This window comes from Zonotrichia leucophrys, chromosome 3 (assembly GCF_028769735.1).
Source record: "Zonotrichia leucophrys gambelii isolate GWCS_2022_RI chromosome 3, RI_Zleu_2.0, whole genome shotgun sequence".
NCBI lineage: Eukaryota > Metazoa > Chordata > Aves > Passeriformes > Passerellidae > Zonotrichia > Zonotrichia leucophrys.
This window is the reverse complement of record NC_088172.1, coordinates 66,909,874-66,935,340: the sequence shown is the minus strand read 5'-3', so window position 1 is coordinate 66,935,340 and position 25,467 is coordinate 66,909,874. Positions and strand designations below refer to the sequence as shown.

The 25,467-nt window shown below is 39.8% G+C and overlaps 1 protein-coding gene across 3 annotated transcripts in view; it reads right to left on the bottom strand.

Moving 5' to 3' along the window:
• The window catches only part of RPS6KA2 (ribosomal protein S6 kinase A2), a 286,567-nt gene that overhangs the window by 250,512 nt on the left and 10,588 nt on the right, over nucleotides 1–25,467 (bottom strand). For all 3 annotated transcript variants that reach the window (XM_064708648.1, XM_064708651.1, XM_064708647.1), the window contains one exon: nucleotides 22,871–22,915. In XM_064708648.1, coding sequence (XP_064564718.1) covers nucleotides 22,871–22,915 — 45 coding nt within the window. The remainder of the gene's footprint in view (nucleotides 1–22,870; nucleotides 22,916–25,467) is intronic.

Genomic DNA, 25,467 nt, shown 5'->3' with positions numbered 1-25,467 from the left:
AGACAAAGAGGAACCACTGCCATCATGATGAACAGGACAACGTGCCAACAAGTAGCATGTCAAAGGAGACATAACACTGTATGCTCAAGCTCTGATCACAGAGGGAAATTGCTCTAAAATTTGTGAGCAAGGACTGAGTGTTTTGGACTTCCACTTTCAGCAGCATATAGTTTACTTTTGAGCCGCTGCTTTCATTGTGGCAGCCCACTGCTAGGATTGCTTGGGAAAAGAGAACATAATTTGCAAAATAAGTTGGACTTTGGGTATTTCCATTTCTTTCACTTAGGTGTAGGATTCAGCACCTTTTTCATTTACTTCATTTTAATAAAAATACAATCATTCCAAAACTCCAAGTGAGAACTTAAGTCAGAAGCACCTGGGCAAAAAGAAACTCATGAAGTACAAGGTCAAATAATTACCTTCCCACCAGTATGATGGTTCTGACCTCTTACATGCAGACACAGGTACATGGATCCAGGATTCTAGGGAGAGACAGTGCTTCTTGGGAAGCAGACACACTCTACTTCCAGATTCAAGTTATAGGCATACATTTTACACCAACCCAATACATTTTACAGCATCCCAAGGGGACAAGCACAGCAAAGCAGGAGGGAAAAAGAGGAAGCACTCAAAAAGTCTTCATAAACACAAAGTCACTGGACAAAAAGAAAAAAAAAGGCAAGATGGCTGCAGGAGGAATAACTGATGATTCATCTATGGCTGCAACCTAAAATTGCCTAGAGTTTCTATTGGTTTTTCATATCCTTATGGTAGATGTGTAATTTAGATATATACTAGAAATATGGCATGTTAGCAAGTTGTTTTGGAAATAGATTCATATCTTCACCTGACCTTTCCAATAGACAGAGTAAATTCAAGTGAATAACCTGTGTAGTTAAGTTGATGTGAAAATGGAAAAGCTTTCATACCGTAAATTGTTCTTATTACAATACAATAATCACTGTAAAGATTAACTCACATTGAGGGCAATTCCTTAGCATGGTGAACCAGCAAAGCCTATTTCTCAAAGTGACTGCCTCAGGCTCAGACTAAGATCTCTGCCTATGATTAGAGTGCTCTGACTAACAAGTGTGTCTCTTGGACAGGTTTTTTTGACATTTTAAATGTCCTGAGTTTATAGAGCATCTAAAAGCATACACTTCCAAAGTTACAAAAATATTTATTGTCTTGGTGACTCTTATGCCTTGTTCATAGCTATAAAGGATATAAAAATAGAAGCAATACATGATTTAAACCAGAGACCTTGAAGAAAAGCATAAAAGCCCACAACTGAAAATACATCACATTTTTTTCTTTAGGATAAAATGCAAACTTAATCCTATTACCTTCATTTATTAGTATTCAATTGAATCTACCTGCATTTTAATTTCATTTGTGATTCTTGCACATTTTAGACATACATATAAGGAAGAAAAAAGCTGCAATTTCTTACATTAATTGATCTTCACTTCCCCACACAAAAGTGAAAACACACAAACCAAAAGAACCATCTTCTATCTGTTTCACATTTAATTAAAAGTGATTTAATATTCTTCCCATCTCCTCATATACCTTTCTCTCCCCTGCTCTAATAATTTTCCACCAACTTTTTGGTCTCAATAACCATGTTTCTCTATACTTTTTCAAAGGTGAAATGACTGGAACTGAAGAGAGGGTTCCAACTGAGAAAAATCAGCACAGTGGCACAGCTCTGCTGGTACTGCCTATTCACCTCCTCCTGCCCACAGCACCCCCCCAGTGCTCCACAAACAGAAAGAGAATTGATGCTCCAAAGCCTGTGTTCTGCATCTCCCACAGTGGCACAGTACTTGGCACAACAATGCCATCCCTGCATACTGCTAGCATTTGAAAGAGATTTCTAGAAATAGCTACACTACTGACTTTAAGGAAAAAAAAAGGCATTTTCTCTTCACCTTCAATGCTTTTCCATCTGATTAAAGATGCTATTATTCTTCTATTAAAGACATTATGTGGATGTACCAAAAACTTGAATGTAGAATATAATATCACAATGACAACATAAAAGTTCTTTGCTCATGGATTTAAGAAAATCCATCTTGTCACTGACTTTATTATCTTATCTCATGTATGGCAGCACAATAACACTCTTTGTCATAATTCCAGTAATTTCTGCAACTGATCATAACCTATTGTAAAACAAACTCTGCCAAATAAAGTCCACTCAAAACAATGTCCTAGAGGATTAATGCTTGGAAAATGTAGAGCTTCTCACAGGAGTTTTATCTTTCAGGTGATGCAGAGGATCCAGAATTTTAAAAGCAATGAGACAGCAAAACTGTTAGTACAGCAGCAATGCTGAACTTATATTTACAGCATTCAGTTAAAGCAAAAAAAAAAAAAAACCAGAAAAGAGCAACAAAAGCTGCAGCTTGATTTAGGCAACTGCAAGATCTATTTTGTTAACAATCAGCAAATGCAGGACTGTATTTTAACTGAATAACTTTCCACTAAATTTGATGTATTTTGTAATTGAGTTTATGCAGTATTTTACACTACTGTGTTTACCTTTCAAAATTTCTATATGAATAAGTACGCAAAGAACTACCATTAAGACTTTACAAATTTGGTGTGTAATGCAAGAGAGCAGTTCAGCTGCCTCTCAAATTCTTATCTACAAAATTACAAAGGAATATGGAAACAGGACTTTGAAATTTATATTGGTTAACAGCAAACTTGCATTAAGTTTGGACAGAGGGAACAAGAGGACCATCTGCAGGTTGTGCAGTTAGCCAAGCTGTAGAATGCTTTACAGGATGATTTGCAGAAATTATCTTAGTTCTGACTCATAAACGGCAAATTATGTGTTTGGGCTGAAGTCATTCAGCTTTAGCAAAATCAAACATAAGCTTCCAATAGCTCGATGAAAACAGCACCACAACATAAAGGAAAATATCCAGAACAATGCGAGCAAATGGCTGAAGAAAATATTGCATGCCTTAATAGATAATGAACTAGAGATGGTTTGAGTTAAGTAACAGAAAACCCATTCTAGAGACCTGTGCTTTTAGAGCCTTGTGAAACCATTTCTAGACTGAACAGAATCCCTCCATTCACAGATAGAACAGATAATTGGATATGGAGAATACTTGGAGGTGATCGATGTTGAAAGACAAATTCTGGCAGCAGCTTGGTAGTTTTGTGAGTTAACATTAGAAGAAAAAAAACCCCCTACATTCATCTGCTCTAGCAATTCCTGTCTAACATTAGCCATGAACTTTCATCCACTTGTGCCTATCAGAAGCCAAATATCTGGGGTTTTGCTAAAGCAAATTTTCTAGAAAGAGATTCAGTTATAACTTGAAATTGCAAGAGAAGGACAAGCTGACTTCCCAACCTCTAAATGTCACTTCCCACACTCCCAAAAATCCGCCAGCAGTCTGCATCTCTGCTGTCAGTGCTGGGTCTGGGAAGGGGACACACGCTACAGATTGCAGTTACAGCTTTTCTCACATCAGCTCAGTGATTGCCAGAGTTTCCCAGCTACTGCACATGCGCTTCACTTAGGTGCACGCTGCACTTTTGGGTCAGTTCTTATCATTAAAATAACTTTAAATTGGTATTCAAAGAGACAAAAAGAAAACTTCACTCTAAAAACGAGTGAAAATCCACCCAAATTCTCATACAATGATTCCTTCTTAAGTGATGAAAACCCTTTTCCCAAACAAGACAGACCTCTGCTGTTGGATGAAGTTACTGCAGGCTTCACAAAGCTTCCTCATTACCCTAGAATAATTCCCTTGGGCTGGTTATAGCTTATGGCTTGCAGTGCAAAGCAAGGCTCTTGCTGCACCATAGTGGCATTTGAGGTGGCTGGTTGGCAGAGGAAGCCAAGCACAAGATGAGGTGGTCAGTCCCCCCTTCCTAGTACATTTCTTCCTAAGGCATCCATCTTATGGAAGCAAACATGCTCAGAATGTCATAAAAAGCTACCCATTGTAGTACTGCTGCTGCTCCTTAAAATAAGGTGCTATAGATCCCACAAGCAGAACTAAAAGATGTAATTGCCAAGACTAAGAAATTTAAAGATTTAAAATGAATGCATATTCCATAAATATCAAAATTCCTGCTTTCAGGTCAGATTTCCATTGACCTGAACTGAGGTCTATTACACTGGGACTAACAGATGTCTGCCAGTCACAGCATCACAAACTGCATACCAACCCTGTCAAAGTAAACTGCAGCCATACTCAGGCTGCCCAGTGCCTGCCTCCCTGTCAGATCCCTGTGCTGCACCACAGTTACTGTGGACTGCAGCATTGCTGTGATGGTGTTCCAAACATTGGAGTCCAAAGTGTAGTTTCTTATTTGGTTAAGAAACAAGCTGCACTCCCCTTGAGCCTTCCATTGAAATAGCAGGGTATGATTGAAGAAACAGAATTAGTCTTACTCATTGTTCAAAGCAAGAGCAGGAGGGAAACAGGCTAGAATCCTCATTGATAAATCATTTGGCTTGGAAGCAGGCACTAACCAGGAAAAATGGATAAACTACAAGCTCAAAGGAGTCAGCCCAAAGTCAGATTTGACTCAGACTCTGTGGCAGAAATTAGATAATTATAAGCCAGGGCATGTTTCAGAGGCAGCATCTGGAGTAAGGGATATCTGTTTCTTTGAATACTTGGTTGCAGTGTGTTAACTCAGAATTAAAGTCTTGCTACAAAAAAATAAATAATTACACCTATAATAGTTGTTTTCTACGACAAAACAGTGTTATCTGCAAGAGTTACACTACATCCAGTTTATTATGGTGTAGAGATACAAGACACATGACAGCAGTTCAAAACATATATATGAAAAAAATATCTGGAAGCTTTGGAGTAGCTTAAGTTCAAGCCTAGAAATACATAACTGGTTAAATTTCACCCTGCTTTCTGGATTTGTTTCAACCTCCCAAGACCTGTTCTCTTTTCTTCAGGAGGGTAAGACACTCAAGAGTTACCACTCGTTAAGAGGCACAGTATTGCATTAATACCAGCAGTATAAGCACAATTTTCAATGCCTAAAGTATGATAGTAACATGACTGAGGCAGTTCCATCTGTAGAAAATATAGTGAATTACTGTCTTACATAATGCAGAAATGTGTCTGATGGCCTAAAATCAGCCAGCTGAGAAAGGAAGTCAGGTGAAAAAGGGACCACACCTTCCAGCTGCCATGGTTCCTCTCACTACAGCAGCATCTCTTTTGGCAGCTGGAAAGATGAGCTGTCAGATGTCCAAACTCATAACTTACATATCAAAAGCTTTGTGACATCCAAAGCTTACAGTAAATTTCATTGAGCTTTGCAGTAGCTTCGTGAGCTGAATGTTCAGTTCTACCCAGCCCACACTAGGTGTCAGTCCTGCCCCAGCATGGTCGGCATGCAGGGATACAGGGAACAGGTATTCCCAAAGCACTGCATTTTCCTTCGAGATTACCAAGGGCCAAGCGTGCATAGTGGTCAGAGAACAAGAATAAAATCAGCTTTCTGTTCTCACAGACAAACATTAACAAACTACATGCTTTGTCTTTAAAATGTGTTCTTGTAAAGCTGGGATGGTCTTGTCATGTCATGCAAACATGTCCCCAGCCCACTTAGGAGATGGGATTGCAGTTCATTTGCCAGCTTCTAGCTAGTCAAGCTAGTTCAAGAAAATGCTGCAATACATCCTAAGTAGTGTGGGTTAGGGTCTCCACACAGAGTACACACTCATTAGCTAAAGCTCATGCTGTCATCTACTCCTGAGACTGAACTTTTCTGTCCCACAGCTGCAGAAATATCACAACCAGCTGCAGAGCAGCAGCTGGTAGGAAATGCACATCATGTTATCTGAAATTATTTCCGCGTGCACTTTTACAAGAATATGATGTATTCAGATAAAAGACAAAGTGCACACAGTGTACCTGAGTCATTTCTACCTCACCCCACAAAAAAAAAGCCCCAAACCCACCGCCCAGTTACTTAAGATGTTTGTGACTAATAAGGCACAAGATAGGTGAGGCAACACGTCCTATACCACAGACAGAGGTGCCCAGCAGGCACTTGGCTTCATTTGGCCTTTTTGCCTATGAATGTTTCCAAGTACCACATAATGCTAAAAAGGTCACAGACCTGAGTATGTCTGAATTCATGTCATCAGGATGATACTCAGAAACCTCAAATCTCTGCTTTCCTTAAACAAAATTCACATCTACCTGTCAGAACACTAAGTTCTGATAGGCCTCTGAAATTTCATGTTGTGACACAGCAACACATGATCCAAGTTATTTAATCCCTTGTATAGAGCTGTTGCCATCTTCAATCACTGGATATTTCTGCTAATCCACACAGACTGAAGCAGCAAAGGGCTGTCAGTCTCCTCCAGACGCTCACAGGGGGAAGGAGTTATGCTCATTCCAGGTCTTCAAAACGTGAAGAAAGTTGATTCTTACACATTGGCTTTGCTGCGAGAATTGGAAAAGTCACACAGCAAGATCTTTTGCTTTTATTTCTCAGATTTAGTCTAGTATTTATACTGCTATGTATGAAGCAAAAAATGTTTCAGAAAAAAAAACATTATGTTACTCATTTCAGTCTTGAATGGATCATTGGATCACAATAACTTGCCATCCACAATGTGCAGATAGATTCAGGTGCTCAGATCAGCAGTCACCTGACTGCCCATAAGCAGCCTGCCAAACTCTTGACTTTCCTAATTCATAAGGACAATAACAGGAGGGGGAAAAGCTATTCTTGAAGTTTCCATGTCACATTTTGGGCCCCAAGGCAAGTCTCCTTTCCTCATAGAGAGAACAAATATCTCTCCCTTAAAAAGCTGCAGCACACAATCTTCAGATATGAGAGTCATCAGAAAAATCTGCTATTCAGGCCCAGAAACAGATTCTATGCCAGATACAGCGCTAAAGGGAAGTTTGGTGTTGATGACAACATAAGCAAGGAGACTTGTGAAAAAACCACTATGCATTCCTAACCCTAATAAGCTAATCTTCCAGTATTTCTTATCTTTAACCTATATAATCACAAGATGAGGTCAAACTCCAATTATCATTGTATTTTCTGAAACCATTTATCTTATTCATCTGGGGAAAGCCTAACAGAAAAAAATTATCAGTTCTACTACATAATATTAAATTTCTTTTATTTTTACAGAGAGGTGAAAGAGATTTAACAAAGCAAGTTATTGACCCTAAATTCAAGTGGTCAACAGTCTATCCGGACATTGCATGATGCCTAAGTATAACTCCCAAAGAAATAACAGCTGAAAGAAACAGTGCAGGAAGAACTCCCCCAATTTTTCCAATACATCTCCAGATACTCTGACAAAAGAAAAAAAAAATCAATACCACAAATCTCAGAGGGTTTCTCCACCCCCTGTGATAAAAAGTCCAATTTCCCTCTCAGCTGCAGATAGAGATTCAGACTGTAATCACCCTGCAGATACCACAGGGAAGGCATTCAGCACTTGTATTCTTTGCTGAAGAGGATTTGCAGGTGCTCCCCCATCCTCCAGAGTTTTTTATTATTATGAAAGAAACACCCTAATCCAAGTTAGATTTCCTGTTCAGAATTGCACAAGCCATTATTTCCAGACAGCTAGAGACTTATTCTGCTTCTCATGCTGTCAGCATCTGCCTCATACAGCACTTACTGTGCCATTAAATGCTTCCCCCAGCTGTCAGCCAGGAACCCAGAGCTGCTTCATCTCATAAAAAGCAGCTCTTCCAATGCTTCAAGCAAGGTCCATCCATATTAGTTAAAGAATAAAAAAAACAGGCAAAAGGAACAAGCTTGGCAAAACAGTCTTTTAATGATCCACTTGTCTCCCAGGGCCTCACGTCAGTCAAGCTGTACAGCTGAGAATCTGTATGACTTCTCAAGGGGAAAATTCTCTGCTAAAATCAGCCTCACAAGTACATTGGAAGCATTTGGTCTGCACACATGCTCTTCTTGCTGGTCAGAGACATGTAAGTAAGTGTATAGCTGGCTTCTAGCAGTCAAACTGAAGTCCAAGACTTTCAGCAAGTGTAGGGAACACTATGCCAGGCACCAGCTATCAAATTCAAGAGGAGGCCCTGTAGATTGAGAAGCTTTCTCTTTTAATATCTACAGCAAAAAAGCAGCTTCCAGAAGCACCTGTACCCAGCATTTACAACTGAGTCATAAGAAAAGCCAGAGGAAAAGAAGGCTCACAAAGTGGTCTCTGACAGTCACAGTTGTTTAAGCCACCAACCAGATGGTAACAGCTGTTTTGCCACTTGTTGCCTGTAACTATGCTTGCAATGTGCTTTTAAAAGCCACCAAGACACTTAGATATACAATGAAAGAGTTGTAATACCTTGAAGGCAGACTGGTAGTAGTACTTAGAGAACAGGTACCAGATACAGACTACTTTAAAAACCACAAAATGTCAAACCTGTCCCCCTACAAAAAAACCCAAAACTACACACACCTCCCAAAAATAAAAATAAAAAAAAACCCCACATAATCATAAACCGCACACAAAATAGCATAAACACAACATTTAAGCTTGCTTCAACTCATTCTGCAATAGCCAGGAGATCTCCAACTCCAGGCACAGTGGGTGGGAGTTAAGAGTCAGGTTAGAATATGCTGTGCCAATGCCCTTACAGTACCTTCCCAGAACCACCACAGTCACAGCACCAAACCTGGCAAACTGATGAAACCATCACTTCAAACCTGCAGCAAGAACTTCCCATAGCTCTAGGTATTGCCAAAAGTGAGCTCTGGTTTAAAGATAAAGTGTTTCATGGGCAAGAGAAGCAATGAGTTGCCATACCAAACCGCTCAACCTGCATTCAGAGCCCAGTGTACTGTTAATTAGCATCTATACTATTAGAAAAGTTAAATATGAAAAACTTAGGTCCTCCCAGTATGTTCCAGTCTATAAGATTTAGAAGTAAATGCATATTACAGGCTTTTCAAAGAAGCTTGGTCAAATTTTCTCCCAAAGCTGATAGAGCAACTTAGAAGAATAGTTTAAAAAAAAAAAAAAGGTAGGACTGGGCAAACACTGTAATAATGAGACTAAAGAAGGATAATTTTGTACTGATCTCATCAGTCACAACAGTGACTCATCATGTAAAGAGATAAACAGTTATTCCATGCAGAAGCTGAACTTAAAATCTCTTTTCTCCCAGTTCAGACGTTCCAGAAAGTTTTTTATTCCTTGCCAGTTACATCTGAAAATATTCACAAAGATACTTTTACAAATGAGCTTACTGCAAAACCAAAGAGTTAGAGAAGTCAAAATGAGGATCCAGGTATAACAATGTCAGAGACTCCTGGCTGATCTTCTAACGTGCATGAGAACTACTGCTTACCTGTCTGGAAGGAAGATCAGTTTCTCAATTCCTGTTTCAAATCCAGAAACCTGGAGGGCTCTAGGGACAAGAGCTGGATTCAGCCTAGCTTCTTCATCAATAGGATTGTATAACCCAGACATCAAAGCCTCTGGGGTTTTCAGATTTTATAACACAAAGCAAACAAAAAAAAACCATGTTCTTCATTTGCCCACTAAGTGTACACCTGTTCATCTTGAGCATTTTTAAATTATTAAATATTCTTTTTACACTGATGCTTCAAAGCTGACAGTATGCACACCAAATACCTCACCTGCTCAAAGTCAATTCTTTATTCAAAGCTGGCTCTGAGAACCAAAAAGGTGGGCAAGTCTGCCAACTACATGCAGCATATTTCAGGAAAATGACTCACTAAGTTCAAAATGTTTTACACATTTAATTAAGCCTTACGCTCACTCCAGTTGGCAAGCAGGAGTATGAATCATGGAAGCCAGATTACAGGAGCAAACTCAAGGCAACACAAGAACTTAACTGCTTACTTCTGGAGCTGAGCAATGGCTTGCTGAGGCAGGGATCCAGGAGGATGCTCCTCACCTCACATGCCAGCATGGCATGGATAGGAAGCAAGGGAGGAGCAGAAGAGAGCTGCCATGGCTCAAAGCCCAGAGGCTGCACCCACCAGTCGCTGCTGGGGCACTGACATCAAATCCTCACTCATCCTCCCTGTGCTGCCACTGACACTGCAACACCCATCTACTGCTCACCCCTTCCCTCTCTTCTACAGAGAATGAAGCCTTCCTCCAACAAAGGATGGAACATCAATGACAGTGGAGGAGGCAGTGGTAATGGTGTCATTAGCACAACTTTGGTGTCATCATTGTGCACGCCACAGCACGTACTCAGTGGCCACCATGCTGTTACCTGACACATTATACACTGCAGTATCTTGAGCTACTTTACTGAGATAGACTACTAGTAAAAGAGATCAAACTTGCTCAAAACAGTTCTAATGCTGAAATAAAAAACATTATGCACATATATGTGTTATCCTGTTGTCCACAGGTTGCCCACTCCCACTGCTGACAGCAATGAGCTAAAGTAAATAAGAACACAGAAGAGAGTTCTGAGGCCTCACAAGACCACAGAAAAATGTGCAATAGACACTTAAAAGGACGTGTAGAACATCCATTAGATGTGCTACAAGTCAGCCTCCATCATGCCTTAAAAAAAAGTAGAACACATAAAAGCAGCATATAAAAACATATACCACACGACTAGTTGGCTGCAAGGAAATACAAGTAAAACACAGTCATTGTCCTCTGCCCTCTTACAATATGAAATATGTACAGCAGTTTATAATTAAATTCCCACACACCCACAGTGCTTTCCTCTCCATCCTCAGCATCCTGACCTGCAGCAGGATGACCAGCTTACCATGTTATGGTAAGACAAAGGGACACAGACAAACCATCCTCACACAGACAGGATCTCACTGTTATCATTTCAGCCAGCACAAAGCCATACAGATGAGGGCATACATTCTGCAGAACAGAGGTACAAGAAGATCAGAGGTTCCCATTACAGCAGTAGATTTGGTTTTTCACAGGCATGCTTGGATTTGATCCTTGGTCAAGTTGAGGCCATTAAGAAACAACCTGCCAGATGCAGTTACTGCCCTCTACTAGTCAAAAGGCAGGGTTAAATATGTAGCTCAGAAATGAGATATTTGTGGCAGAGGTTTTGCAACCATTCCCATACTATTAATCTGAACAATGCTGAACTCCTCGCCATAGCTACCAACACTGAGCTATCAAATAGCAAAACTCTTCATGCAGCCCTAAGCACAATTCAAACCAGTAAGTACTCAGGGAAAGGCTGTCACCTTCTTATACCTTTTCTTTCACCTTTACCTCCACAACAATGTTGTACAAGATATGCATCAAGCCAGGATATCAAGTCATATTTATTTAGTATTGTGCTTTACTGCTTAAATATTTGTTGGATACTGGAATCAGATGTTTGTAACATTTGATCACTTATCTTGTCTGTCTACAGAAGTAAACAAATTACACAGTGCAAACTGAAAAATACCATTCAAAACTACAGACTGCAAGCTGACAAATACTACTTAGATTTCTGAGCTAAGTTAATCTCCCTTTCACTCAACAAGGCTGTCACCCACAGAAACACATTAATACCTGCAGTCAGATTGCTTCTCATCCACCATTTCCAGAGGAAATCTCTCTGTGAAACCAGATGCATACTCTGGAGCTTCAGGGCTGCCTTCCCCTCCCTGAAGTGTGATAAAACCTTATGCCAGGCTAGGAAAAACCAACAGCAGGAAATTCAAGAGAATAAAACAATCAACTATAGAAATAAATGCAGACACACACCAAAAATCCCCGACCTTGACAGATGTTCCGGCTCTATCCTTTGGGTCAGATGTGCCCTGTGCATCTAATCTACAGCCTTACAAATTTCAAAGAAATGAGTAATGCTTCTGTTTTCTCCTAAAAGTTAACAGCATTATACATACCTGGCTTAGGCATTCAGGTTTGTAATTTTCCTCTAGTGTTTGGCTGCTAACAGTACAGGAGACCACTTTAGGCCTCTGTGGAGATCCTGGACAGTTGTTGGAGAAGGAACTCCCAAAACCACCTGGGTGCTATCAAGGCACCCAGCACACAGCCCTGCTGGGATGGGGCCCTGCCCTTGCTTGGCCACCACGGGGCCAAGAGACCAAGGCTCCTTCTGACAGGCAGGGCAGCCCAAAGGATGCTGCCCTGGGAAAACTTCCCTCTGGAGAAAACCCATCCTCTCCACCTCTGCAAACACCTTCCCTACAGTGCTGCTGCAGGACAGCACCAAGCAGACCTCACCTCAGAGCCCTGCTGTGTCAGGTGCAGTCAGGAGTACTGCAGTTGGGAAGCTGGGATTCAACAAGCATCCCCTAGCTCTAGCTTTCATTTTAGGAACAGAAGTCAGCCCTCCTTCTACTGCTACACTGCCCTTTCCACAGAGCTTCCCAAACTGACTTGAAAGAGATGAAGGGAGCACGCATTTCAAAGCCTTTAACTGAAATCATAAATAAATAAATAACACCTCCCTCACTATGCCCTGCCGATTCAGCTGTGCAGTGCTCAGAGCAGCCTTCAAGACCTGCAGCATGTCAGGCAGCCTTTCAGAAACAGTTTTCAGATGACAGACACTCAGAGGTGGCTCACTGGCATAACCAAAACATTACTTAATGCAGTTTAATTCTGTTGTAACAGCTTCCTTTATAGGAAGGGTGACTCACAACCCTTAGCTTTCTTAAAAAAGAAATAAGGCAAAACACATTAAAAGCTGCTGTAATATATACTGTACAAAAAGTCTCTCAAGACTGTTCATCATAACAGAAGACTTTTTATAGGAAAATGCAGGAGATTATACCAATTAAACATGCATGATTAACAGCACAAACCAGGAAGCAATCCACTCAAATAACAAGTCTCATGTACAATAGTGCATCTGCTTTAACAGTACCATACTGCTCACTGTTCTGTTTGCAATGTTTGCTTCCATAAAAGGTATTGTTAAATATATGTGTTACCTTTTCACCTCAGCTGAAAATTGAGAATTGGACTGAAAAGATAAAGTTTTAGATTAGTAAATACTGAGGACCTCTCAGTTACTGATTACTGGAGGTGAGAACTGTGGTTGCTAGTGTACAAAAAGATCACGTTATTTGTTCAAGTGCTAAATATGAATAAATATGCCTAATCTGCACACTTATAACTCAGATCACCCCAAATAACAGAAGACACCCATAAAAGAGATTGTACCAATGAAAACACAATGAAAGAGACTGTACTTCAATCATCCATCATATATGTGAATGCTAGTTGGAATCCACTAGGCTTTCCCTCTTTTTGTTTGATGTTTGTTATCAGAAACAATACTTCTAGACCAGGCTAAACAAATCCAGTAATCACTGTAATTACTGACCTCATGCAAAAAGGAGAGAAAACATGTACAAAATAAAGACTAAAATAGCAATCAAGAAATCCACATCCACTTTTGATGAAACAAGTCTGAGCAGGGGCAGTATTTGTCATTTACAGACCCCCTTACATCCCAAAACTGAAAAGTTAAGAACACTTCTAGTTTCTACGTTATGTATTTACAAAAAGGTCATTTGCTCATGATACCAACACTTGAAGAAATTTAGATGTACCAGGAATTCTGCACAGATGCTGGATCAAAATTTTGAACAGCTGGGAACTTGTAGTTAGCTTCACAGACAATATTGTAAAAAAACCCACCTGAAACCCTAGACACCAGGTCTTTATATTCAGAGTTGCTGAAGCAACCCTCTTCCACAGAGGCAATATACAACATGACTTTCGTGGCCACCTCTCAGAAATAACTGGCTGAATGAGGCAAAGCATCTGGAAGTTTTAAGCATCCAGGTGCTTCAGAACAGGTAATTTGCCTTCCTTCTTGACTTCCAAAACTTGTGCAGTGGTGTTTTTGTTGCTGCTCTGAATACTTCACATGCCACTTGTAAATGTCAATATAATCTTTGTGAAACCCGGAGTGCAATAAGCATGCCCGAGTACTGATCACACATTCTATAAACACAACACTTGTGCAAGTTATTCATTTGTCACTCAAAATGCAACCAGACGAATTTATTACCAAAAAGTTCCCTTTCTAGTCAGCGGGGAAAACTAGTCAAGTCTTGAATAAAATAAACTACACCATGAAGCACATAACTACTTAGAAACAGAAGCTTAATACTTGACATCTCCAATAACAACATAACTCTTCTGTATCTAACCTTTGAGAATATATTTTCAATTTTTTTCAATTTAGAGCTACCTTCTGATTTTTCCTATGAAATTTTTGGAATAAAGCAGTCAGAGAAACACTTTCTTCCAAAATAACAGTGCCCATCTTTCTTCTGTGTCATATTACTTTTCTTTATGGGAAATTTATTTATTAACCTTGGAAGTAGCAGGAAAGAAGAGTAGAAAATTCAAAGAAATAACTCTCATTTCAATACAAAACATCATGTTCTAAGGAGAGAACAAACCACAGAGTGAGCAAGAAAATTAGAGCAATCTAGTAGGAAAAAAAATTAAAACAATTCTAAAATGAATTACAAATTCATTGTAATGAAGAAAAATTGATTTTGTTTTTCCACTCTAGAGTTGTAACCATCTGCATGTAAATTGTAGATTGTTTCCATTTTAAATAGCGCATCTCCCTAGGAGGCACCACACTCATCACAGAAACAATTTATCCTTGGCTCTAGGGACTGCCAAATGACTCATCTCTACTGATGACACAATTCACTCACAGCCAGCATGCTCTTGGGCACCAATGTCCATTACGGCATAAGATTATTTTTCTTGAGGGAATGGCTTCCCCCAGATGAACTTTCATTTGTCTTCAGCAATTACCCTTGTTCAAAATCAAGCAGCCTAATTCCATGAAGCATTTTACATCTTGCAAATGCTATCAGAACCTCTTTTCCCTGTTCAGCATTACATTTGTTCAGTTGTGACCACTGCAGCGCAGTCTGCAATGTTCATGTTAAAAGCTTCCGAACACAACACATTTTCTGAGCAGCTACATGCCTGTCTAATTAATTAAATCGGAGTTGGTCATTTTAGTGTCCACTCGGCAAAAAACCATTTGGTTAGTTAGCTGTTTTTTCCATGGCTAAACACTGCAAACTTTAAAATCCACCACACAACAGAAAACACACCAACAAAACTCACACACCCCATGCATTGTCCCTGAACTCTGCAGGTTGCACCACCCCACTGCATCAGCACCTCCTGGAGTACCAGAACAGAGATGGAATCACCATCACACCAAGGTCCTGATTCAATAAAGGTTCAAGAAGATCAAGGCCAACACAGGTACAAGTTACACTTCAATAGGAGGGAGCACCAGCTATTATCTCAAGGGAAGCTCTGCTGCCAACTGTAATTATCAGTGACTTTCTCTACCATCATTGAGATGGATTTTTAGCTGGTAGAGAAAGTCCAGGGTCTCAAGAGATATGAAGACAGTTCATTTTTGCTTATGAAAGACCAGAGGCTTCTGAGAAACAGAATCTGTCACCCTTTAGCCACAGACAGAAGAGTTCCAATGAAGGTTCCCATTCACCCGCATTCACCACAGACAGCAGCATTTAGCAAACACTGCAGAGAGCCAGAGGGGGTGAAAACTCCTGAAAAGGGTTCACAGACTTTTGAAGAATTTTTTTTACAGTGCTCTTGTCTCCTCTCTAATGCATCAGAGCCATAACAGCACACTGCCTGAAAGCAATAATTCAAAAAAGCAACAGTTACAGTGCAATAACAACAGCTAAAACCAAAAGTGTCATGTGAATGGGATATCATATATAAATGTTGCTAAACCTATATGTTTAGGCTCAAATGTCACAAGTCTTTCAGATAATGTAAGAAGTTTTTCTACACACTGCTTACTGCCAAAATTGGAAATTTTCTATGTCTCTATTTGCTTTATGAAACATACAAGGGGACAGACAGAAAAAATAAGTGAAAAAATAACAGACTTTCCTTTTATATTGATATCTCCCCTATGTCTCTTTTAATTCAGTTGAGACAGTGGCAACAAGAAACCAATTTACAAATAATCAGAAGTAACAAAAATCTATTTCCATAAGAGTAGCACAGCTGTCACCCTGCCAGCTTCCCCTTCATTGCTGGGATTCTGAACACAGGCTCTGGGGTGCAAGAGGAGACATTTCATTCATTCCCTGACCCCAGCTGTCCCCTCTCACATTTTAACCACACAAAATCAATGACAAAACCTTTAGCCTTTATCAAGGACACACATTATTATACAGTATTTTTTATGGAGTTAAATAGAAACCAATATTCTGTTGGTTGCCTGATCAATTTCATTCCAATGTAAATTGCAGTTATTTACTCTAAAAAGTGTTAGACAATAGGCACTGCAGAGGAATACATTTTGGGAATTAAAAGTTTCTAAAAATCAACTTACAAAGTTATTACCTAACAAATCCTTCATAAGAGCTAAATACTAGGGTTTTTTTTTTAATGAAAAATTTTAAGTAAAACAGCTTACACTGCCTACAACACATGCTCAAAGGAAGTAGAAAAGCAAAATAATTTGTTTCTTAAATACACCACCAGAGCAATTTTGTAAGAATCTATGCAAGGTCATAATTTTCCAGTCAGGGCCTGTATTTGAATTCATTGAGCATCTATTTGTATAGAGAGAAAATAGTCATCCCAGATAGGTGCCTGCAAATATTTCTTTTAGAAAGGTGTGTAGCATATCTGAACTTACAATTACTTACTGTATTTATGAAACATTACTTAATACAAAAAACAATTTCATTACTTCAAACCTTTTTCTTAAACAAGATTCCTTAATTCTGAGTGTTTGGTTGTTGTTGGGTTTGGTTGCTTGGTTTTTGAAGGAAGAAAAATAACAGTATGTTCAGTAAACATGTTGTCGTCATCCATCAACCCAAGCCAGGCTTCCCTCCTCAAAAGGTTTTACATCATATTATGAAATTTTACTTCTCTACACTTTGTGCCATACCCCTTATCATCAACTAAGCTTCGTATTTGTTTTTCTCTGAAAGAAAATGCTCCTCTTGCAGGCCAAGTTTTTTAATACGGTACAGATTTCTTGTGTGTATAAACATATATACACTAAGAAATGTCTTGTGTTCTGTGACCATTGCTGACAACAAAAACACAACTCACAAAGCAGCAGAAAACTAAAGTTCTTCTGTTTGAAGGACCTCAATACACATGCTAACCCGTGACCTACAAGCTCAGCCACGGAGATGTAGATTTTTTCCTTTGCTGCGCAGTCATTTATAATTAAAAATCAGCACCAACATACATCTAGTTTTATAATGAATTGAACATTCCATACCAGGTGAATTGAGACCTTTAACTAATTGAGCTGGGAGACAAGTAAAAGTTGACCAGAAACAACTGGGAAAAAAACACCCCTCGAACTCTGCAAGAAAGCAACCCTTTCAATGGCAAACCAGAATGTTCTGAACGGTTTTTAAGTTCACCGCTGTTTTTTTCATGAGACATAGACACAGCAGCAACTGTTGTACTGGTGCGCACAGCTGGAGCTATTTTGACATAATCCTAGTGGAAACCACAACAACCAGCCTAGGAGCACTCCCTCTTATCTCTGTAGTTGAATATGACTGCAGTCCCTTCGAAAGAGAGGCTGCTGCTGGTGGCTCAACATCACGCTGGCACAGATGTGCCTCAGCACACCTGCAGTAGTGCATACCTACTACAGACAACCTGTCCAGGAAAAGCAGAAGCCTTCTTCAGACAAGAGGAAGAAGCCTCATATGCACAGATCCTAATCCTCAAAGAATTGACTTTATCCACTCTGGTTTCTTCTGAAAACCAAAAGCAATCCAAGAGATTGCTGCATTGACAAGTACCTGATACAGGTGATAAACAATCCAATAAGGGAAGATGTTCTGCTGGACCTGACCCCTACAAACAAGAAAGAACTGATCAAGACTGAAGTTCCAGAGCAGTTTTCGTGAGAAGAAACTCAAGATCTCAAGACAAAAGAACAAAGCACAAGTCAAGACCACAATTGCAAACTTCATCAGAACAGGTTTTGTTCCCTTCAGGCACCTGCTTGGATGAATCCCATGGCAGATGACCCTGGAAGAAAGAGGGGTACAGGACAGCTGGATAATTTTCAAGGATCGCCACTCCTCCTACCTCAGGATTTGGCCACCCTGACCACTTTTGCCTCATGCAAAGGCAGCCAAAAACCTGCATGAATGAACAAGGACCATTTGAAAAACCTCAGACATTCAAGAGAAGTATATCTAAATGAAGGACACAGGAGTGTCCAGGAGCAGCAGGAAGACTATTAAGCATGTAGTGGAGGTGTCAAGAAAGCCAAAACCCATGTGCAATTCAATCTGGTGACAGAGGCAGAGAGTAACAAGGACTGCTGTAGTTCCAGCAGCAGCAAAGGGAATACCTTTGGTCCTGCTGCTGGGCAGGGAAGGAGATAGAGTAACAAAAGATACAGGAAAGGCGAGGTACCCGGTACTTTCTTTACCATGGTCTTTACTGGTAATTCTGAGCCTTTAGGACTCCCAAGTCCCTGAAAAAGGGTGGCAAAGAAGGATTTGTCTGTGGTGGAGGAGAGTCAGTTTAGGGGGCATCTAAACAAACACAACATATTCTACGAAAACAATGTGGAACTTGATGAGACACATCCATTAATGCTGAGGGAACTGACCAATATAATTGTGTAGGTGGCCACTCTCAGTTCTCTGAAGACACATGGCAATTAAAAAGCTTCTTGTGAGGTGTGAGAAAGGATGGAGTTCCTCTCTTCAAGAAGGAAGATTCAACAAATTGCAAGCCAATCAGGCTCACCTCAATACGTGAAAGGGTGATGAATCAAATCTCTCTAGAAAGAATTCACAAGCATATGAATAGCAAGAAAATTATTTGCTGTAGTCACCATAGATCTGTAAAGAGGAAAATTGTGCTTAAACAACCTGACAGCCTTCACAATTTTGAAGAATGAAGGTGCAGGCTTCAAGTAAGACTTTTGACAGTGTCTCCTACATCAGCTCAGACAAACAGAAGAAGGACTGATTGAATCAGGTAAGTGAACAGTGAGATGGATCAAAAACTGAACTACAATACCCAGAGGGTTGTGATCGGCACAAAGTTCTGTTGGAGTCAGTCACTGGCAGACTCCAGGGATCAAGACTGGGCCTGGGATTATTTAACATCTTCATTAATCATTCAGATGACTGGGCAGAGTACACACTTCACAAGTTGGTAGATGCTACAAAATGCAGTAACAGCTGGTGACACCAGAGAGTTGAGCTGTGTCCAGAGGGACTTTTGCTGACTGAAGAAATTGGCCAACAGTATCATCCTGGCAAAGGAACATGCAAGGTTCTGTACCTCAAGAAAAATAACCCTATGCTACAGGCTAGGGGCTACACAGCTGGAATTCATCTTTGCAGAGAAGGACCTGGGCATCCTGGTGGACAAGTTAAATTGAGCCAGCTGGCAAAGAAAGTTGACAGCACTCTGGGCTGTATTAGAGAAGGTGTTTCCAGCAGGTCTAGTGAAATGATCCTTCTCTTCCACTCAGCACTGCTAAGACATCTGGAGTGATGCCCTGTTCTGGGCCTATGCTGTTCAAGAAAAAAGACATGAACATAATGAAGCAAGTGAAGGTGAATCATACAAAAATAAACATTGGAGGAGCAGATCTGACCTACAAAAATGATTCTGAGAAAGCTGGAATTGTACTCCCTGAAGACAATGCAAGAGACAAGGAAAGAATGGAGAATGTGTCTTATTCACATATATAAATACCCAAGAGAGAGAATAAAAATGACAGAACAAGACTCTTTGCAATGGTATCTCCAGTGAAGTGACCGGAGGCAGTGAACACAAACCAAAACACAGGAAATCTTAAACATGAATGTTTTCTTTTCCTATTAAGGTGACTAAACATTGGAACCAGGTCCCAGAGAGCATGTAGGGCTCACTCAAGGCACAGCTGGATGCAGTGCCAAACATTTTCCCAGCACTGACACTGCTTTCAGCAAGGCAGGGAGGGTTGGGCTTCCAGAGGCACATTCCAACATCAGTTTTCTATGTTGCCATGAACATTTATTGCCTTGATAACAGTAGCACTAGAGCAACAAATAGAGTATTTCCACTGATGTGCAGATTTGATCTTTTCTTCATTGTGATCATTCAATGAAGTTTTCCTTCATTTCCTAAAAAGTATCACACGAGCTGTTACTGCCATTAGTTATAGAAACTCAGTCTTTCATTGATGATCCAATAAATTCAAATCCTTGCTATTGATGGTGGCAGAACCTGCAACATGGGCTTGCCATGACCTACACACAGAGCATCCACCTTTGCTCCCTCCAATTTTATTACTCACATTTTCACCAGTGCACACACTATCAGCAGATGTTACATGTCTTTGGAAACTGCACAGGAATTAGAAGTAAGCCTAGGTACTGCTATTTTCATTTTGCTGTGCAGTTCTGTTTGTGTTTCAGCCCTTACATTGCATATCTGCCCTACTTTTCCCAAGAGCCCCATGCAATGTTTGAACTAGAGCTGACAAATTCCCTTGAAAGGGTAAAACAGCTCAAAGTGATGTTACAAGATGGCTTCTGAACGCTGTAATTTCAAAGGACTGTGAGCTGTTTTGCACATATACTCATTATTTTAGAAAAATGTGACAAAATTTTGCTGCCAGCTGCACCTTCAAGGAAGTTCAGATAGGATGTCAACACTTTAACCTAGACTAGCCCACAAAACACATCACACTTAAGTATACTGGAGCCTCTAACCAACACAGGTGGTCAGACTTATTCTTCTCTATCAAAAAAGGACATTTTGTCAAAAAGAACCTCCTAAAGAAAAACTGCATCCCACAGGTCTAAGCAATAACTGCTGCAGGAGTATAAAATCCTCTTAAGGGAATTTCCATCCACTAATCTACTTGCTTCTATGGCAGGACTAACAGGGTCTGTGGGATGTTTCTCATCCTAGGAAAAAGCCCCAATGGCAACCCTCAGTAATCTGGGTGACAATTCTAAAGCAGAGCTGACACAATGCCCTAAGGCCAAGATGTGTCTCAGGAACACTTGTGTTCTATCCAAGAAGCCTGTTAATTTATGCTCCGAAGATGTTTGAAGAAATTATCATCAACAGGAAAATCAGACCTCAGAAAACAATGAGAAGTGCAGGTTTTACAATGCATTTTACCACCATCTCATTTGTCCACACTATACACAGTGTGGGATAAACAGCAGGAGGCAAACATAGCCTGAGGCAGGCAATTTACAAAAAACATATTTTAAGCAAGTATGAACAATTGCATTACATGATTTAAATTCACTCCTTAAGTCACTCTTCAATGTCTCTAAAGAAAAAAAATTTCTTTGGGGTTGGGCACAGTACAGCTATCAGTCACCTGAGGAGTAGACTGATCTTCCTTACAATACCACTACAGCAGGACACATGTTCCATGGAAATGGAAGAGGCTTACAGACTGAGCCAGCAAAGAGCTGAAATACCATGGCTGCAGCAGAAAAAGGGAGAAAAAAAATCAGAAATAAACAGATTACAGACATTAAGTTGCACACTGTAATGTTTACATCAGAAAATGAGAACACAGGATTAAGGTTTCTACACAAGAGCTCATTACATGCCATTTTTTTCTGCCAAATTTCAACCTTACAAAGTATAAGAAGCATCCCTAATGAAAATTAACTAGGTTTAAATTAATTTGGGAAATGAAGGCTATATTCACAAAAGTTCTCCTAAAACCCACAAAGCAGAAATTTTATTGTCAGCCACAGCCTCAAAAAAAGTGATGAGCCAAGCTACCTGCATGTAATTTCTTCCCCAAGCTTTTTCAAGAGTAATTAACTGCTCTTTAAGAAATTGTAATGGAAAGGGAAAAAAATCCATTTGGAAGTTGCACTCATCTCAGAGATCAAAGCTGAGATTTCTTCCTCCTTCCTATCATTAGGGGGTTAAACAATGCCTTTAACATAATAAAAGTGAACAAAAACACATCCTCGAACAGAAACCCAGACATCAAAGGTAAGTCTTAGATTTCCGGGAGTAAGAGATGCCAGGAAGCTGATCTTCAAAAGGTGGCTACTTAGACATGCATCTTTGCAGCCTCCCTTCACTCCTCAAGGGATTCAGCCTGCTTTGCTCTTAGACATCAGCAAAAGGCTGATGAGCAATCAGGCACCCCTTGGGTCCCTCTGCACAAACCAGCAGCACCTGGAAATGACACACAGGACCAGGGCCCAGCTTTGCCCTCAGCTCATTGTAATAGTGAAAGATGATTTGACCTTGCCTGCTTTATATCTTCATATGACTTACCTGGCATTTAAACGCTCTGAGGCAAGACTTACCTTTTCCTGTAGGTTTGGCTTTGTTTGTCCTAATGAGCACAATAGCACAGTGCCAAAATAATATAAACAACATATTCACTTGAAGCAAAGGGTTAGCTCAGTCTTGCTGTGGTGAAGAGCCAGCCAAGGGAACAAGCAGTAATGACTTCAATTTAACAGTCTGTGGAATTAACTTATGCACAATTTACAATGCACAAACCTTGTTAATATGACAGCTCCTCTTTTTAAGATCATTACAAAATCTTCTCTGCAGGAAAACTATATACCTCAAGAAAACTATATACCATTCTTTCTTGGAAAGAATGCACAGCCAACATTTGTGCATATAAAAATCAACATGTGCAATAAAATTCTCTAAGCTCTAGCTGAACACATCTTTGTATTCCTCACTTGACCTCGTAATAAGAGACCAAAAATGGGTTGGTTTGTATCTTGACAGCTACAAGCATGTGGAAAATATGCACCAGAGACATTTTGTTACATGAAGACAGAAGGTGACTATAATAATTTGTTAACATTTGTGTGATCCATGAATTAGGTGATTTACCTCTTTTACAGGTTCTTCATCTGGGGCAGCATCTTCCACTACACTCTAGTAAACAGAGAGGAGAAAAGAGAAGAAAAATCCTGTAAATATATGCCACAAAGAAAGTAAATTTTAAGCCAAGATCTAGTCAATTTATGTTTAGGCAGTTAAGTTGCTTTCAATTTATCCTACTATAATAGGCTTGTTCAATTTTTCACACTTTGCACAGGTAAATTAACTTTTGAATCCATAGGGACCTGCTTTCTCCAAGATATACAAAATGTTAAGAGAAGAAAGCACAATAAAAGAACTATTAAAATTACTGATGAATAGTTGAAGCCAAGCCACATTTGTCATAGAATCAATAAAGAACAAAAGATTATTACTGGAAAGAACTAGAGGAATGAAACATCATTTCTTGCTGGGAAGAGAGAATATGTATGTAAATATAGGAGCAAATTTTCTAAACCCTCAGCTTCCATTTAAATGCTGTGCTTACCTGAAATCATTAAGTGATGAACCCATTGGAAAACAGGCAGAAAGATTACATAGAGCTTGATCACACAACCCTGTCTCAGGAAAAATGTTCCCAAGTCTGTAATTCACTATCCTATCCATCCAGCTTGAGTGGGATCAATAGCTTTGCCTACTCTCAAAGAAATTCTAGAACAGCAAACATCCCAATTTTCTTGCTTACCTGTCAAACCCAACTAATGACTTCCTGAGTCAACAGGTGAAAGGAGCAGTATTTCACTCTACTCTTCCTTTTCACAAACATAATATAGAACATGCCCTTGATGCACTCTTCCTTATCAAGGGATTGATTTACTATAAAAGCTGTCTTTAATATCTGCAAGTCATTCACCTGAGTCATGCACAGGCACTCATAACTGTCTCTGTTTTAAAAGGGTTTTTGGCATTAAGGAGGGGAAGGAGAAGGAGGTCCGTATGCATCAAAGAATTAAACTGTCTCCCTCCTTGTCTACTAACTGTGAAAGCTTCTGTGAAAAAGAACAACTTGCAGACAATCATGAAAACATTTTATCCCACACAGACTCAGAGACCATGACAGTTCTCTTGAATCAGTACAACCACTAGTGTTTAAGCTGCATTCAGCTCATTAAAGACTAAATGTTTCTGCTGTTTGAAAATGTCTTCATGGACAAGAGCCCACAAGAGATGAAATTAATTTACATGTGCTTTTACTAGATTTGAGCAAACAGTACCTCAGCAATTCTATCTACAGCATGATCTAAAATGGTCTAAAGTGATAGCATATCTTTATTGTGTTTAGAGACAGCAATAAATAGAATAAATAAATGATGTTTTATGTCTTGTTCCTATTTAAACTGCAGGAGCTTATGCCTTCAATTCTTTAATCCTCAACTTCTTGCAAGTGAAATCTCAGGAAGTGATAGAGCAGTGTAGCTCAGCTATCCTGTTCTTTCAAGCAGGAAAGGAAAATAAAAGCCCCACCAAAACCTGCAAACCCACACATCTGATAAACTATAATTCCAGTAGGTCAATTATCCTTGGTAAGGAGAACCACACAGTTTCTTCTGAAAGAAAGGTCTGAGTAAGTCTCTACCAGGAAAAGAGGTGACAATGCAATGACATCGTTCCAGGTGATGGACACTGGGCTTTAGTGCAGGATTTACCCTGTGATCTACCCCTGGGGAGTTCTTCCCAGAAATTGACAACAGAAAAAGCAATGACTGAAGTTCAGCTTTCTCTCTGGGCCAGAAAGAAAAACACTGGGCCCACAAAAAACAAACATTTTAGAAAGGAGGGAAGGAGGAAGAAAAAAACCATGCATGTATATGCACTTTGAATACCAGTCAACAGAAAGGTAGACAGGAAGGGAGCACCATTTCTACAATATTCAGCAGAAAACTGTTCACCATAAATACAGCTATACAAGTCTTGTAATTGTGAAAGTGATTTAACAAGGTGTCAGCTGATTTCAAAACAAAATCAGGAAGGATTCATAGTTTCCCAGCTATAGCCTGTTTATTAGCCCTCATATTCCTTGTATCCCACAAAGTGGAACGAGTGACAGTATTCAGAAGTGAATTACATGACTTAAAGCTTTGCAAGCCCCCCAGAGCTTGTTTTTAACCTAGGGACTCCAGAATTACCAGTGCTGGTATAATACATGACATTATCACTTCTGCTGTACTGTTTGCATGTACAAACCAACACCTTGCATGAAACCTTTCCTGCAGCTCAGCAGTTCCTTTTGAGTCAAGTGTTTTGTGTTCTCCATAACCTGTCTGGCTCAGTTACACTCCCATCTTTCCCTCTCACCAAAACCCTGTAACAGTATTTCAATCAAACAAGGGGATGGGGGGTTAAAAAATAAACACCAACACCCCACACCTCACAAGTTTCATTCATCTATTTCTACCACCTGTCTGTTACAAATGTGCATCCTGTGCTACAAACAACTGACCTGAAATACTCTGGGGTTTTGCACTGCTCAATAGCCCCAGAAATACTCAGGAACCTACCTTGTCCCCTTACAGTACAAAAACCATAAAATCATAGATTAACCCAAGCAGAGAGGTACCCACAGGGATTACAGAGCTCAGCTCCTGCACAGGACATCCCCAAGAACC